The following is a 17,773-nucleotide window of genomic DNA, read 5'->3' on the forward strand; positions in this document are numbered from 1 at the left end:
TCATGTTACAGCCAAAGCCTTTTATTATTCAAAAGCCTGTCTTAAAATAAAAACAAAACCCTACTTCTATAATAGTATTTTGTTGTGCCTAAAAATTAAAATGACCATATCTTAAGGAACCAAGTTCATTAAGTTGCATGTACATCACTTATATTTTTGTACTTTACATGAGAACAGTGGATCTGGAAAACCAAGTTAGGGTAAAAGATAATTTAAAAGACAAACAGATAATGGATGTTAGAAAAACTCAGAAAAGGGAGGACAAACAATATAAACCTTGACATGGTGCAATTCTGCAAGAACCTCTTTACTACTTTTAACATAACTTCAAAATGCAGCTACGCACACAACACTGAAGTATTATTACTGAAAAATGAACTTAAGTTGGATTTTTAACTGATACAAACCAAATAAATTGTCACACTCCACACTCTCACCCTGGGCCAGTAAAGTTCTCTTAACTATAAACACAGCACTTTGGAAGCTGGGGCAGTAGGACTGCTATGAGTTTGAGGCTACACAGCCACACACAAATTCTAAGATATCTTGGAATCCAGCTTTAGAAAAACTTAAAAGTATGTTAGAAGAAAGAGAAATATAAAATGAAAACACTGCTTAGAAAATATAGAAATGGTCCCACATTTTTTTAATCAACAACCCTAAAATATATAAGCTATTAAGGGCTCATTCCCATGGGACTTGCTGCTCATCAGTAAAGTTAGCACAATACTGGAATACTTATTAAAGATTTGTTAAAAATCTTTAATAGGGATTTATTAAAAGTCTTTAATGAGAGCTGGGAATCATTTAGATGGCTCAGTGGGTAAAGACCTGGAAAGACCAGTGACACAAGTTTGATCTTTGGAACAAAGATTTGAAAAAGACCACACAGTTGTTTTCTTGTTGTGGCATGTGTCCTATCTCCCAATAATAAGTAAACAACATTTATTTTTTAAAAATTAGGGGATTGAAAGTTTGAGACGTTGCCCAGTGGGTAAAGTGCTTAAAGCCCCACGAGCTCAAGCCCCAGCCCTAGTATAGTGGCACATGATTTTCATCCTGATGTTATGTCTACTGTCCCAGCTTGGCTTCAAACTCAAGATGCTCCTGCTTCCACTTCAACAGCACTGGCACAGTGAAGGCAGGAAGATCATGAACGCAAGGCCATTTTCAGCTAGGAAGAGTTTGAGTACACACTCCCTGGGCTCTCTTCAGAGAACTAACCTATGACTGTAATGTCAAAATACAATTTACCCATAAATTCTAAATGTCCATCCATGAATACACAATTTCTACTCTCAAAACACAATTCCCCTAAAACGAGAAAAACAACAACAACAACAACAAAAAAAAAACCTTTACCAAGATGACCTATAATTTCACTTTAGGTAGGATGAGAGGGGAATAGTTTAGTGGAACACTTGCTTGTCTAACAATGTGTAAGGTCCTGAGTTCAAGTGCCAGCAACACACACACAAAAACAAATAAGTACAACTTACTACAATATGAAAACCAATTTAAAATTTATTCTAAACTTGGAAGAGGCAGAAGAATCTTAGTCTACATTCTGAGTTTAGAGCTACATAGTGAGACATGTCTCAAAACAACAACAAAAAAATTATATATATATATATGGACATGTCTGTGGTCATGAGACAGCTTGCAGGAATCAGAATTCTCCTTCCACTATGTGGGTCCTGGGGATTAAACTCAGGGTGTCAGGCTTGGCTGAAAGCAACTTAGCCCAATATAAAAACTTTAATCAATTCATTAAAATATATCTTTATATGTAAAACCTCTGATTTAACTGATTTAACAATACAACTTCCCTGAGGATCAAATGTTCTTTACTGGATTTTTTTTTTTTTTAAATTAAAAGAGTACTAGGTATGGTTTGACAGTTTAGTCATTAAAGTGCTTGCCTTGCAAACACACTGTTAAAAAAGGCTGGGGCATAGCAGTAGTTTATAATCCCTACACTGGTCAGACTTGCTTGGCCAACCATTGTAGTTTAATTGGTGACTTCAGGAAAAATGAGACACGGTCTCAAAGAAGATAGATGGCATGAGGACACCTGATTATCCTACCCATCTCCTCACACACTTTAAACACACACGAAAACACACAAAAAACTAAAATACGCTTTTAAAAGGTATGTATTACTGCCATATCTTGAGCTAAGTTCTAAATTATATAAAATTGCTTCTTAAAAACAAGTCTTTTAAAAAAATTTGTATATGGTGTTCATATTATCATCCCAGTACTTGGCAGGCTGAGAAAGTAGAGAATTAGTAGGATTTCTAGATCAACTTGAGCTACAGAGTAGGTACCAAGACAGTCAGGGTGACATAGCAAGAAAAACCTCAAAAACTAAAGCAACACAAAACAAATTAAAACCACTAGAAGCCCAGTGTGGTGGCACACACCTTTAATCCCAGCTTTCAGGGAGGCAGAGGCAGACAGATGTCTATGAGTTTGAGGCAAGCCTAGTCTACAAAGCTGAGTCCAGGATAGCTAAAGCTACAAGGAGAAACTCTGTCTCAAAAAAAAAAAAAAAAAAAAACACCAAACCAAACCAACAACAAAACCACTAGAGAAGTCAACTAATTTGAAGGTGATGTGACCACAGTGGTAGTTTATGGCATAACCAAAAATATAAAAACACGCATATCTTCATTGTACGTTATTTAACTCTTTAAATCTCACACACCTTAAAAAGCTATACAAATAGCCACAAAACACAATTTTTGTATTATCTTCTTCTGAGCCACACACAAGAGGATGGCAAGAAACTTTTAGATTTTTCCACTTTTGGTTATGTGCTTGTGAAGGCAGGCATGTGTGTCACAGTGCACGTGGAGAAATCGGTTCATAACTCTCAAAAGTAAATAATTCCAGGAGGTGGAGAAATGGCTAAGCGGTTAAGAGCAGTTGCAGAAGACCTGGATCTGGCTCCCAGCACCTGCATAGCAGCTTACAAGTATTGCTAACTCCAGTTCCACGGTATCTGCAACAGTTTCTGGCTTCTGCAGGTACCAGGCATGAATGCAGTGTACTTGCATACATGCTGGCAAAACACTCATATACATTTGTGTCATCTCAATGACAATGAATGTTTTACTGACTTTATTCATGTGAGAACACTCTAAACATGCTTAAACTAACAATAATGGTAAGAAAGATGTCAATAATGGTATTGACAGATGGCATGGATAGTTCATTACCAATCTCAAGTCAACATCATTTATAAAGGTTGCAGCTTTAGATTACAAGTGTGAGCCACCATATATGAGATTAGACTTCTAAATTTTCTTCCACGCTGCTGAGGTTCAAACCCATGGTCTCACACATGATAAGCAGATATTCTACTACAGGGCTATATTCCAAGCCCCAAGAAATTTTTATGCCAGTATGAAATTCATGTTCAAAGACAGGGTTGACAATTATCCTTTAAAAGTTTCGCTTGGTGGTACTGGCAATATGGCTGAGCAGTTAAAGAGGTTACTCTTTCAGAGGATTCAAGTTCAATTCCCAAAACCTACAGGGCAACTCACAATCATCAGTAACTTCAGTTTCAGGGTATGCCCTCTGTGGGCATCAGGCACATATGTGGTGCACAGACATACATATAGAGAAAAACATCCACACACACAAAATATTTTACAGTATTTCACTTGGAGGCTCAGTGGAGCACTTAATGTGCAAGGTCCTAGGATCAAACCTTAGAATCACAAAAATAATCTTTAAAAATTGTCACTCATTAAACCTTACAGAACAATTAATAAAAGTTACTAGCATAGGGCTAGAGATGACTTAATGGGTAAACCAGTTTCCTGTGCAAGAAAGCATGAGGACAAGTCAAATGCACAGCATGAATGTGTGTAAGCCCAGCACTCCTACAGGGAGATGGGAGTCAGAGATAAGATCCCAAAAGTTGGAAGGCCAGCTGGCTTGGAGTACAAAACAGGTCTGGATTGGGGATATGATTCTGTCTCAAACAAGCTAGATATAAGCCTGCACTTGCTCCTTCATAAACACAAGAAGTTACACAGCAAGACCCTGTTTTAAAAACAAAACAGAAACATTGTATTTTCTATTATGTGCTCCTGACTGATACCACAGTAAGACATATACCTTACTGAATACCTTAACAGGATGGAGGAGGAGGAGGTGTCATACTATGCATTGCATTCCAGATAGTCTTAAAATAAACTTGGGTCCCAAACCTCCCATACCAATTTCAATTTGAAAAGTTAGGTGTAAAACTCTTAAAGACTACATATCTAAAATTTTCTCCATTGTAGTTTCTTTCTGATCTACTTTAGTTTTCACAATGTTTTTTACACAATGTTTTTTATTAAGGATTTCAGAACAGCTGAGTATGGTGCTGAATGCCTTTAATCCCAGTGTTGGGGCAGCAGCGGCAGTCAATCTCTGAGATTGAGGCCAGCCTGATCTATACAATGAGATCCAGTTTAAAAAACAACAACAAAACAAAAAACAAAGCCTGGCTCAGTGGCACAGACAGTTGGATCTCTGTGAGTTCAAGGCAAGCCTGGTCTGGTCTACAAAGTGAGTCCAGGGCAGCTAAGGCTATTCGGAGAAACTGTCTCAAAACAAAAAAAACAAACAAAAACAAAAAAACAAAAAAACAAAAAAAAGGGAATTTTAGAAGAGAACATATTCTGTGCAGATATACTAAAGACATCTAACAAACCATTGTCTGATACCTACTCTTATTATTAATACAAGTACTAGGGTTTTTGCTATTTCTGATTATTCCACTTTCCAGATTTTGTTACAAGCTCGTCTACTTGTATCTTAAAAACATGTGAGATACTAAAACCTCCAAGAATCTAACCTGATAAGGGCTTCTACCATTTATACCTACACACTCATTTCGCAATACAAAAGCAAATGCAGGCAGGTTTAGTGGTACATAACTACTGTCTTAGCACTTGGGAGACAGAGGCAGGAAATTGGAGAGTTGGAGCCCAGCCTGGGTTATATACAGCGACAAAGACCACAGACCGTGATCTAACACAAAAAAACCCCCAAACAAATAGTAAATGCAACTTCTTGTATAAAACAGAAAATTACCAGGCAAGAAATATAAATCAACCCTAGTATTAACCTTCAGAGACAACATATTTTGGGTACATATTTTTTTACAAATTCAAAGCTGACATAAGCAATACTGATTTCCATTTCCATGTAATAATGCATAGCATAACTGCTTCCCAGTTGTATAGATTTCCACTCCCCCAAATTGAACTTTTCAGAGTCAATTTACCAACAAGCCCGGAGCCTCTGTGCATAAATGAATATTAAGAGTGAAACCACCCAACTACAATAATTATCATTATTAATATTTACCTAATACAGCTTAGCTATTAGGATGAATTCCTTTACGTGCAACCCTTCCATTTCAGGACCATCAAGGACCATACTGGTCCTATATGGTTAGCACTTGGGTCACTATAAAATTAAGACTTAACACGAAGGCTGGGCATGGTAGTGAACACCTTTAACTCCAGCACTCAGAACAGAAGCCAATGGATCTCTTGTGAGTTCAAAGGCAGACTGATCTACATACTGAGTTCCAGAGAAAACCTGTCTCAGAAAAACAAACGAAAACAATACTTTCTTCTCCCATACCATTTATGTGACCCATGATACTTCCACAATTATGTAAGCTATTATCACTGCAGTCTCAATTTAAAAAGTTTACTTATCACCTTATTGTACCATAATAATCTAAAGGCATCAGGTAAAAAGTTAAAATATTTTCAAATTCGTTTGTTTAAAATGCTACATTAAAGTATTATTTGTATATAATTGATGAAGTGAAAGCTAAAGTATAAACTAACTCTTGTACAATGCCAAGAAATGTAAATTAATTTACATTTAAATGTAAAAAAAATTCACAAGCAAAACACGTTGGGTAAATGCTATCTTTTTAAAGGATTATATAATCAATCACAATCTTCTTGTAGTAATTCGATGACATCTAGGTTTGTAAAAACATTTAAGTGCAAAGCCAACCTTGGATTTTTTTTCCTTTTTTCTTTCTTTTTTTTTTTGGGGGGGGGGTTAAATACTTTCTCCTCTCTTCTAGATCCCTGAAATACTAATGTTCAAAAGTTATGAAGCTGTGGGTGTGGTGGCACAAGCCTGTAGGTAATTCTGCTCTAGGGAGGTTGAGCCGGGAGGCCTAGGCTCTCAAAGATAGCCTCCAGCTGTCTCGAAAAATTTACATAATGCGTTGAGTGACTTAACTGTTAGTACAATAATGTTTTGAGACAATCTTGATGTTACCCAGACTGCCCCCCCCCCCCCCCGAAGTCGCTGCAATTCTTCCGGCCTTGGTCTCTTGAGTGACGCTATCACAGACAGGTATGCGTCACAACGCCCAACTATTAGGAGCTTTTCAACACCTATGGAAAACCGCCTAAGATACAATTTTTCCCCACAGTCAAGTCTAAATTTGCCTGAGCGAAACACGTTGTACCGACTGACAGTATTTAGCCCACTTAAATGCGCAACACACGCAGAATCAACACAAAAATCCCACGACTACTTCCTAGGAAATCAGCGACACCAAATTTTCAGAGCTCCAGAACGACTGGAAATTTTAGAACCACAACTGTTCTAGAAACGTCTAGATGAATAACTGTAACCTACCCAATAGAGAAATATTCCACAGTGGCTATTCCACAAGACACAGGACACGCGCGTAAGGGACAACCACCTACGGAGAAAGGAAAACACAAAAGCATGGCACAGCACTAGCAGTGAAAAGAAGGACTGAAGGACTACACCACGGTCCTCCAAACCCTTTGTCTGGAAACCGGAAGGTCCCACAACCCACGGTCCTGGCCAGAGGAACCTGGACTGTTTTGATAGAGAAAAGAAATGTGAGGTAACTAATTAAACAAACAAACATCCCACCTAGGAGCATGCAAAAAGCTTTGCCCGAGACGCAATCCAAAAAAACCCAAACGTTAACGCTTCGTTTCGGCCATTTTTACGCAACTGGGGGGATGGGGGAGGAATTGTTCCAGATCTCTGGCTGAAATCGCGCGCGGGAGAGGGACGCGGGAGTCTCGGGGATGGGGCAACACGAAGCGAAGGGTGAGAAATGACGTGAAGGCCATTGACGCCAGAGGAGGGGGAAGAAAAAAAAACGTTAGTGAAGACACGCAGGCTTTTCCCATCCCACGGAATCCTCCATTTTAGGGGCATTTTTCGGGGGAAAACCGGCACGCGCGCCCTCCGAGCCTCACGCCCCCACGGACTTGCCCTGGCCTAACCAGCCTCCTCGGACGGCGGGCCCCGGCGGCCCGGCGGTCGGTCCCCAGGCTCCGAACGCTCCTCCCCTCCTCCCCGGCGCCGCGGCCCGCGTGTAACGGGCTCGGCCCGCCCCCGCCCACTGCCAGTCCGGCGCGCAGGGCGCTCGGCGGCCCGGCAGCCCGGCGGCCTCCCCGCCGTCCTCCCGGGCCGTGGGCCGGCGGCGCGTCGTCCAGCAGAGCCGCTCACCTCGGCCGCCCGCGGGGGCCGGCTGCGCCGCCGCTGCGCTCCTAACATGGCGGCCGCCGCTCGGGCGGCTCACATACGCAGCGCCGGAGGAGGCAGAGCGGGCGAGCGGGAGAGAGCGGGAGCGGCTCCCCGGCTGCCCACAGCCCCGGCCGCGGCCGCGCCGCCGCCCCCGGCGGGCCCCCGGCCACCCACCCGAACTCTTACCCTCTTCACGCCTACCTTAGGGGAAGGGAGAGGGAAAAGGAGAGATACCTCTCTCAGAGAGCGGGACGCGGAGGCTCCCACAATCCCCCGCAGCAACGGCGCTGGCAGGAGGTGGCGACAGAACGAGAACTCACTCTCGCGAGAGGGCCCGTTCCCACCCCCGCCCCAGTTCTGGTTCGGCACGCGCTAGGCCCCTCCCCCCGCGCGGGGTGGGCACCAGACACACGAGGCCTGCGTTGTTCTCCAATGCCGAGGCCATCTCCCTCCTTGCACGAAGGCGGGAAAGGCTCGTCTACAGGTTCGAGCCCTCCTAGAAAATGCTCTGCATCTTAATACCTGAGTAATGCTGCAAAATAGCAGTTAGGCAGGCGTTTCTGCCGGAGGAACTAATTTTAGTACTGTACCATAAAATTAAGTAGGGGTGGACAGGGCAGGCCGACTCTTAAGGCCATCGCACCAATTAGAAAGCCGTCCGTTCTAGATAGGACTCCTGGATATAAACTGGATGCTGGCCACAGACCCGCCCTCTAAGAGTACTCACTCTTAAGCGCTGAATGCTTGCCAATGCAAAGCGCCCTAGGACCTGAGATGCTGGGGGCAGGTTAAAGTCGGCTTTGAGATTCTTCCTTTTGAGATAACTTACCAGTCTGCAACTATTCTCCAAAAACTTGTGAATTTGTAAGGCAGAGAATCTTCTACATAGATTAATGGGATGCTTTCTATGAGGTAGCAATGCTATTTACATGTAACCAGTTTGTTTTGACAGGCGAAAAAAAAAATGCAAGGCGCAGGCTCATAATTACTCAATTTATTACTTCATCAGTGCCTCAGAAAAGGTGGATTGTTATTTTTCTTCCTGGAGTGTACACTTATGCAAACTTATGTACATTCTGAAACAAATGTACAGAAATTTAGCCAGATGAATGAGAAAGCTAATGCCTCGTGTTAAACTGTTAGACAAGAGTGAAGTAGTCCCAGGTAGATGGAACATCAGGGGTAAAACCAGTGCTTTTGTAGGTAGAAGTCACTAAATTGCAGAAAAGTGTGAAGTTAATAAAGATCCATTCTCCTTAGGGTTGCAAGTGCAAAGGGAGGCAGTCAAGTGACATGCAGGATGAATTATCAGATACAAATCCTGGATATTAACAACAAAAACCAGAGGATGCACAACCATATTTACATCCTTGAAAAAAAAATTTTTTTTCTAGTCTGTAATCCTGGACAGAGATCTGAGTTCTCAGTGAGGCCAGCTGAGTTTAAAGACAAGGCTACAGAGAAACCCTGTCTCAAAAAAATAAAAAAATTATGCTTCCACTGTGAAGAAAATATAGGAAGGGCAAAGAGAATATGTATTTTAAAGACACCCTAAAGAAAACCACTATGGATTCCAACTCTAGGACAATGTTGTCAAGGACAATTAACAGAAATACTGGAATTTGGCTGGCATTTCTGCTCAGGTGACTAGAAAGCCAATTGTTGCTACACAGCATAGCATTCTCCAAAAATAGCCAACAGAAGCGGAAGAATACTTGGAGAGTAAGTTCATCACAATGAGTAACAAGATCAAGACTAAAAATAAGATTTAGCAACCTGGACATGGTAGGAGATGCTGAATGTATCGACCCATTCAGTGAAAATGGGTACTGTTTCTGTAGGAACAGAAATAAAGTTGAGGCAAGGTCATTTTACTACAGCAGGAGCCACAGCTACTAAATCCAATTGGTATGAAGAATATCTTAGGTAAAGAGAGGTTGGAAAGAGGAAACCTACAATAGAGGCTACTAATAGAAATGTTTCTAAAGACACCAGTATAATAGAGCTGAAATTTCAATTCTTGTTGCAAGACAAGGCTCAAGTGATTTTAATTTTTCTGACAATTATGTGGAGGGAGTAATTTCTCAGTGTTGGAGGACAAGGAATAAGGCTTTAACCAAAATCACACAGGGTTTCAAGTGATAGCAAGACCCAAAGGTCATTGAAATATCAAGATTTCCCTATCAAATCTTGTCACAATATACTTTACCAAATGTTTACAGCTGAAATGGTATGTGACTAAGAAGATCTGCAGTGAAAGACAGATTTTCAAGATTTTATTATGAATACAATGCATTCATGAAGTATATTGTAGTTTGGGGATAAAATGGGAAAGACTACACCCTGGAGGATTGCCCTCTGATGAGGCAGACTAAGAAATCTAGCCTTAAGGAGGCCCTGAGACAGACAGGGGCTCCAGATCTGACCTGGTAATGAAGACCTTCCTACCATAAAAAGGAATGTCTATGTAGGAAAAAATGCATTGAAACATCCGTTTTGATGGCTCCTGCCTTCAACCCCAAGCGAAGCAAGTTCAAACACACGAGACCCAGCCTTACAAACCACATCCACTCTGTATTTATTGGAAGCATATTAATTTATTTTTGGGCACCACAGATTAGATTAAACAGAGATTTGTATATTATAAACAAGAACAAAGCCGGGGATGGTGGTGCACATCTGTAATTCTAGCACCCTGGGAGGCAGAGGCTGACAGATTGCTGTGAGTTCAAGGCCAGCCTGATCTACAGTGGGTTTTTGAACAGCCAAGGCTACACATAACTTAGGCAATGTCTCTAAGAAGTCCTGTAAGGAGTCTCAAGGTCATTCACTATAGACCAAGGCAGGTGAGTTTTGGCTAGAAACTAGGTCACAAAAACTTTACCTGTCAATCTTTAATAAAATCTACCATTTACTTCTATATAAACAGTAAAACTGCCTTCTCTACCAGAGTGATGAGTTTTGCCCATTGCCCTAACATGTGGTCTTGAGTTCAGTTCCCAACAATGGGGAAAGAAATATCTATGTCTTGTGTTAAGCAGTTTAAACTAGATGCAGAGGTCCGCCATGCTGGCAACTCCAGTCCTTGGCAACATGGAAAGAGCTTATCTTAGACACACACCTTAGATGGTCTGGTGTTCTTGTAAAGGACTAAAGTTTGGTTTCTAGACACCCACAAGAAATTTAAATTCGTCATAATTAACATAACCTTTAAAATAAAGCACCCAAGGAGATTAAAGGGCAGAAGGTACACTTTTTCAGTTAAGCAAGTACTTGGTCCTGGATTCTATCTCCAGCAACCCTCCCCTAAAATGCTAGTCCACAGTCTCTGTAGGTTAAAAACAGCTCCCACCAATGACCAGGTAACTGGAGCCAGGTGGCTGTAGCCCACAACAGAGAAACACGCAGCTGACTTCTGGTCATTGCCTTTACCTCCAAATTATGGGATTAGATGTGACAACCGCCCACTGACCTTTAACACCAACAAGTAACCTTTAAACAAGGTCTCACTATGTATCCTTGGTGGCCAGAAGGCTATCCCCGAAAGACCTGCGAGTGTGTCCACAATGTTACTTCCACACAACAAATTGCTGATGTTTATTTGCTTGCTTTCCTTTTCAGTACAACTTGTGAGTGGGGTGGCACCTGAGAAACTATTTAGCAAATTGTAGGTGTTCCTACACAGTAGTTAGGGCAAGGATGCTGCTGGGCAAAAATCCTCAAGTATCAGTTCCTTAACTCAGTGAAATTGTTTCCTAAGAGCATACCAATTCCATTAACAGGAGCTGTTCACAACTCTCAAAAGAGTCATTTCCACTCTTTTCAAGTCCTTAATTAGTTGCTCTTACCCTGTCTTGTGCTTTGTGTAAATTCCTAGGCACTGGAGAGGTCTTGTGTCCCTTTGGGACCAGTAGAATTTATCCCTCTGGGTTTTGCTTTCTAATTATAATTTGAGACCTGGCCCAACATTAAGAAAGATCTAATGTCACTTGTTTAAACTGAGTGTCAAAATAACAAATGGCTTTTAGAATGGCTATAATCAGTGGGAGCACTAACTAGTTTAATGTGTCCCTTTGAACTTAGGCAGACCTGGGCCCTAAGATTTGCCAGCATCACTGTTGCTCAGGATGTCAGTGGTTCAGTTCCCAGCACCCACACATCATTATCTCCAGTTCAGACTTCATGGGCATCAGGAACGCACATGGATGACATATATATGTGTGTGTGTGTGTGTATATATATATATATATACATGTAGGTAAAGCACTCATGCATAAAACAAGTTACAAAGCTTTTTAGTTCTTCATAAATGGGTGTTTTGCCTGCATGTATGTCTGTGCATTACAGGAAGTGTCCACAGGAGCCACCAGATCTTTAACTGGAGCTAAAGATGGTTATGAACCATTTAGGGGCTGCTGAGCATTGAACCTGGGGTCTCTGGAAGGGCAGCCAGGGCTCTTAACTGATGAGTAATCCCTCCAACTCCTCCCACACACATACAAAATGTAAGCTGTTTTGAATGCTTTAATGATTCAATTTGAATTACCAGGACCTAAAGGACAACTTGGATAAGTAATAATTAGTTGACTCTACTTGTCAATTAGAAAACCCCATTAAATTATTTCAACTGCACTATTTATGTAATTAAAACTCACTAGGGCAGTGAATCCATACATTAATAGCCACAGTATTATCCTCTTTCAAGAAACATCACAGGAGGGTCTGCTCTTCCATAGATCCTGAGTTCAATTCCTGGCGACCATATGGTAGCTCACAAACATCTACAATGTGAACTGATCCCCTCTTCTGACAGGTGTAAATGCAGAAAGAACACTCATATATAAAACAATTCTAAAAAAAAAAAAAAAAGGAAGAAACATCACAGGAACCTCTGTGCTTGTTTGTGGGTATCCCTATGGCCAGGAAGGCAACCAACGCAAGACCCTATCCTATATCAAAAACCCCGCAGACAAGAAGAGAAGCTTATCGGGAGAAGCTGCCTGCTGCCAAGTCTGACAACTTGAGCTGATTTCCAGGACTCACATGGTAGAAAGAGAATGAATGCAGCGTTGCCCTCTGACCCTCAGTAGCGAGGGGCATGTGTATGCCCAGGTACACTCACGAAATGTAGATACAAAATTAAAATTCCCGCAGATTGTGCATGGTGTTACTTGCCAGTCATCAGAGTGCCTGCAAGGTACAGGGAGGTACATTTAAGGCCAGACTTGGTTACACAGGACTATCTCCATAAAAGTGGGATCACCAGATGTGGCCTATATAACCTCATAACTCAGGACACAGGCTACAGGATCTGCCTCATCTAATCCTAACACTTCAGGGATGGAGACAGGAATGCGATGCCAGCCAAACACAGGAGGATCTGTCTCAAAAGTGCTGGGTTTGGACAGATGGGTCAATGTTAATCTTGCCAGTCCTCTGGAGCACCCACTTCTCAGCACTCAATGTCTTCTTCTGGTTCCCCCCCCCAGCACCTGCATACATGTCAAACATGTTTAAATCTCCCCCTTAAGTTCATCACAGAACCAGTGAAAGCAGCCATGTAAAGCCCATATAAGAAACAAGGGTGATTTTTTTTTTCTGTTTGGATAATTTAGTCACCTGACTTCCCTGTAAGATAAAGAATGCCAACAAAAGCTTGGCATGTGATTCATAACACTTGGGAGGCTGATCCAGAAGGTTTGAGGTCAACCTGGGTTACACTACCTAAAAAAATAAAAGTGTGAAGATGTATTTCGATAGTGTGACTAATGCTGTTCAATCCTTTTGGCCTGAATTTCAAAGGTCAGAAATGTTACTAATCCCATCCTGCTACCTCTTGCTCTTCTTCCACAGGTCCTGAGTTCAATTCTTAGCAACCATGTGGTAGCTCACAATCATCTATGAGATCTGGTGCCCTCTTCTGGCCTGCAGGCACACATGCAGGTAGACCACTGTATAAATAAAATATTTTAAAAATTCCAATCTCAGTGTTTATCAGAGCCACCACTGCTTCTTCCCTCCCCCCAAAGTGTAGCATCCTCTGGAATCATATCACAGCTCTGCAACTCCCCATCTGAACCGAAGTACCTCCACATTACAGGGACAACATACATTACTCAAAACAGGGTGTCGCCAGAAACCTCAAGTCCTGATGGAGTCAGTTCTCATTCAGATCTAGAATTCAAGGAGGAAAAGGTCACATGCAGTCAGTAAGGTACAGGGCCTAGTAGGTACAGCCCCATTTTTTTTAACATGGAAAAAAAAATCTGTTTGCACCTAGACCAGGACCAACTCCACAAGGAGTCATTCCACTCTCAGGGATGCAAATCACTGCCTGAAGGTACTTAGCACCTGACACCAAAACAGTGCTCGGAGCTAACCCTTAGTTCAACAGCGTTTGCTCTTCCAACAGTGTAACACAATCACAGGCACCACATAGCCCGGATAGCTGACAACTGTTGGATTTAGGAAAAATCTCCCTTTCCTGTATACCTGGAACCCAGTCAGCAGACTTGTGTTTGTACACTGGCCTCACTATCACTGGGTGTTGACTCTAGAACGCATAGTATTTTCCATGTGTGCTTTCAGTTCATCTTAGTCTTAGTCAAAAAACATTCCTTTTGCTTCCCGGGATTCACAATAACTATATATCATTCCCTAGTTGGAATGACAGACACCAAAATCCTTTATACCTTCAAACAAAAATACCAGAGTTCAACAGTCACTGCCAAGAGTCAATTTGTTTTCCAATTGTTTCCTGATGTGTACCAAGTAGTGCTCCTGGCAGAGGCAGTCAACGCTAGAATAGACACTTACCCAGAACTATACTTGTACTTTTGTGAGTCATTACTTCCTTCAGGGGGCCAAAGACCACCTTACTTTCAAGTCATCCTAAAATAAGACAAGCAAGTAAGCTTTAGCAACTCACAAGAGAAGTGCCATAAACAATGCACAATATATTTACAGTTGTAAATAACTAGTTCAGTCCTTCCCTGGGTCCCACACATTCAACAGAGAAACCACTCCTGCAAGTTGTCCCGAGTTCTCCCACACAAATGGAACATACCACTATTCCTTTTTCCTACTCACTGCCTCTGAAGCTCTGTTTATCACTGGTCTTCAGAGCATTTATGTAAGTCTATTCACAGCTAACACTTGAGCCCATCTTCCACACAAAGCATTAGAGGCTCAGCTCTAATGTGAGTCCTTTAAAGAGAAGGTGAACTGACAGAACACTGATGGCCCGCCACCCACATTGTCCCTGAAAGATGAATCAGGAAGTAAAAAGGTTGGGATAGTTTTATTTTAGGACAATAGCAGTTGAGGGGTTGACTGGGGTTGAGAAATAAGGTTTAGTTAGCAAAGTTATTCTGAGTTGCTAGAAGCGGGATCAGTGTCAGGGGAGGAGTAAGAATTTGAGGGACAGGAAGTCAAAAACTATAAGACAAAGTAACTATGGGTATGAATCCAAAGGCAGGTAGAGGCTCAGGAGTGCATAATACAGCGCAGTAACTTTCCTGTAAGATCAGTTTTGGTTGCTGATTGGTTAAAAGTAGATGGCAGGTGTGTTAGATTGAGGAGGTGGGTGCCAAGTGTGATTAATAAGGCGAGCAATGTCAGAAGCACATATGGGGTGCTTGGTGGGCCAGCACTAGGCCTTTTAGCCTAGTTACTCAAAAAAGGTACCTAACCGTTCACATGGTACTGTTTGACCTAAGCTTAGTTCCCAGAACCCCACGATCAATTCTGAAGGGATCCAGCCTGCCCCACCACCAGATTTCAGTATTCCCAACAGTGAGCGCACTCCGTGGACACCTAGTTCTGAAATCCCTTAAAAGGGGGATCACGACATAGCTCTTATTACTGTGGGGAAGAAGAAGCTACGGACTTTTAGTGAAAGCACAGTCCAACAGCACATCCTCCATCGCCTATGCCCACTTTCATGAATTCACAGGCACGAAATCTCCCTTTTTCTATTCATCCCCAAGTTGTGATTTATGTAACCTCTCGGTCAAACCTGCCAGACCAGAACCATTGAGAAAATCCTGGATTCTAGGTATCTTCCTGCTGAGTTTGCTCTTACCTCAGTGGGTAAAGCAACTATGCTGACATCCTGGTATAGTTAATAACAAGAGTTGGCATGAACCAGGCCCAGAATGCCAACCAGCTATTGGCTGCTGTTCTCCCAGCAGTGTAACACTTGCCTAGGTACAAGGAAACCTAGGTAGCTGCCTACAGCTGGGCCAAGGGGAAACTAGCTCAGTTGTACTCACCAGGGCAGCCATCTTCTGAAACCAGCAGCTGGGCACTATGAAATCCAAACATTCCAGATTAGAGGCAGCCAGCTATTAATACCTGCGCAGTAAAAAGACAGAAACACCCTGCCCTCAAGCTCCCCCTCACTTCTGGGCCCGAGCCGCAGAAATAGTAGAGAAAACAGCTTGTGTGGGAGCTGTACCCCTATTCAGCCATTCCATTAACAAAACCTACTGTCATTGTAGAAATAGGAGTAGTATGACAGTACCCCATACATCAGGTAGACTGGGCCACAGTACCCCGATGTGGTGGCTAATGTCTGTCATCTCAGCACGTGGGACGCCAAGGCAGGAAGAACGACTCCAGAACCGGCCCACACTGCCCTGTACGACTCGTGTCTCAAAAAGCCAAACTGAGCAACAAAAATCCCACAGGATACATAATACTCGGTGTAGCGTGGGACACCTACTGAACAAAATGACTTCTTAGTAAAAGACAAGAGGGGATATGGGTGAAAAGAAGTGAAAAGCTAACCAGCGCGCTAAAGCTGGAGCGCAGGCTTGGAGACGGACCCTTTAAAGGACAATGAAATTACCACTTGGAAAAATAATTGAATGTAGCAACGGTGTGAAGGGACTTGTGCCAAGGACTCAACGGCTGGGGGTTTATATACCATTATAACACGTATAAGGGCACGTTATCCAACCCCAAACTGCACATACAACCCACTCCAACCAACTTCAAGGAATAGGAAAACGAGTACAGGCCTCATTGTTCGGATCTAAAAACCCTTTCAGGGTGTAGGCTGAAGCCTCTGTTTCCCCGCGGACCGGTGGTCCTCGTAAGCCTTTCTGGGTCCCTGCCCGTGGTTCCGGGAATGCTAAACGCTGAGCCGGATTCCAGGTGACTCCCTGGCTGGAGAAGGACCGCACCTCACTGCTTCGATTTTCCCTCGTCTCTTCAAGATGACCTCCAAGGCCGGAGGCGGCAGAAAACAAGCCCCAGTTCCTCCCCGCGGCCAGGCAGAAACCTTCTCATCCTCCTTCCCACCCGAGCCAGTAGAACCTCCAGGCCCTCGGCTCGCTGGGCCCTCACTCACCAGCATGTGCTCGGAGCTCCGCAGGACACAGCAGCCTCGACAGAGGCCGCGAAGGAAAGGGCGGATGAGAGCTGGCGGGAGCCCCGCCCTGGGGCGGCTGCGGGGCGGGGCCACGAGTCCCGCCCAGGAAAGGCGGGGCTAAGAGCTCAGCCGATGACGTGGGAGGTCAGGACTGACCTGGGTTAGGGAACTGGTTAGTCTGTGCACTAAGGGCGCGTTGCCTGGGATCCCTTTGGGTTCTTTCTGTATACCGCCCCGGTTTTGCTCGCTGCTAAAGGCAGAGCCCCTTGTGTTCTGGTTGGACCAGGCGGACGGCCTACCTGCGCCTAGTGCTCGCGGTCGCTGTTTTCCTTCCACGGGGGGCGCCTCTAGGTTGCTGTAGATCTAGCCCACGCTTTTTGCGCCTCCAGTGCAGATCAGATCCTCTTTCTAGCTTTCAGCATTTGCATTGTCATTTGGTTACTGGAGCTCCTACCCACGCAAGTGGCTTGGTCACGTTCTCTGGGTCTTTTCTGGAGGTTCATCAGATTAGGCGGTCAACCCTGATGTTCTTCAGTAAGATCTTTAACTGAGAGGCAGCAGCTAAGACCTGCTTTCTCTACCAGGTTTGGGCTGCTCCAGAGGCACAGTCAGCTAACGAAGACCTTATCCTTGGTCTGAACAGACACCTCTCTGTTACCAGGTTTTCTTTTGAACACTAACATTTCCTTTCCCCTGTAATTAGTGATGTAAAACTATCCTGCTGAACAAATGGTGAACGCTGGGGCCCAGAGGCGCAAGGCCCATCAACAGTAATTTCTGAATCCGTTTTGTATCGTCTTCTTCAAATCTTGCTTTCTGACTCCCACCCCATCCTCCTTT

At 43.3% G+C, this 17,773-nt stretch overlaps 1 protein-coding gene and 1 non-coding gene across 13 annotated transcripts in view; both read right to left on the reverse strand.

Moving 5' to 3' along the window:
- The window catches only part of Matr3 (matrin 3), a 39,498-nt gene extending 22,483 nt beyond the window's left edge, over positions 1-17,015 (reverse strand). Inside the window, exons 1-5 of one of the 12 annotated variants that reach the window (XM_060377448.1) lie at positions 16,913-16,993; positions 15,831-15,912; positions 14,374-14,448; positions 13,669-13,731; positions 6,685-6,751 (exon numbers count right to left, since the gene is read on the reverse strand). In XM_060377448.1, coding sequence (XP_060233431.1) covers positions 6,685-6,751; positions 13,669-13,670 — 69 coding nt within the window. In that variant the 5' untranslated portion in view covers positions 13,671-13,731; positions 14,374-14,448; positions 15,831-15,912; positions 16,913-16,993. Of the gene's footprint in view, positions 1-6,684; positions 6,752-7,539; positions 7,558-7,758; positions 7,885-13,668; positions 13,732-14,373; positions 14,449-15,830; positions 15,913-16,912 lie in introns of those variants that run through there. The other 11 variants (XM_021646465.2, XM_060377445.1, XM_060377450.1 and 8 more) reach the window with 11 other exon arrangements.
- On the reverse strand, positions 13,823-14,020 carry LOC132652571 (small nucleolar RNA SNORA74). The gene has a single exon (XR_009590172.1). It is a non-coding gene; the product is annotated as a small nucleolar RNA SNORA74 (small nucleolar RNA).
- Positions 17,016-17,773: the final 758 nt, after the last annotated feature.

This window comes from Meriones unguiculatus, chromosome 2, assembly GCF_030254825.1.
Source record: "Meriones unguiculatus strain TT.TT164.6M chromosome 2, Bangor_MerUng_6.1, whole genome shotgun sequence".
Classification (NCBI taxonomy): Eukaryota; Metazoa; Chordata; class Mammalia; order Rodentia; family Muridae; genus Meriones; species Meriones unguiculatus.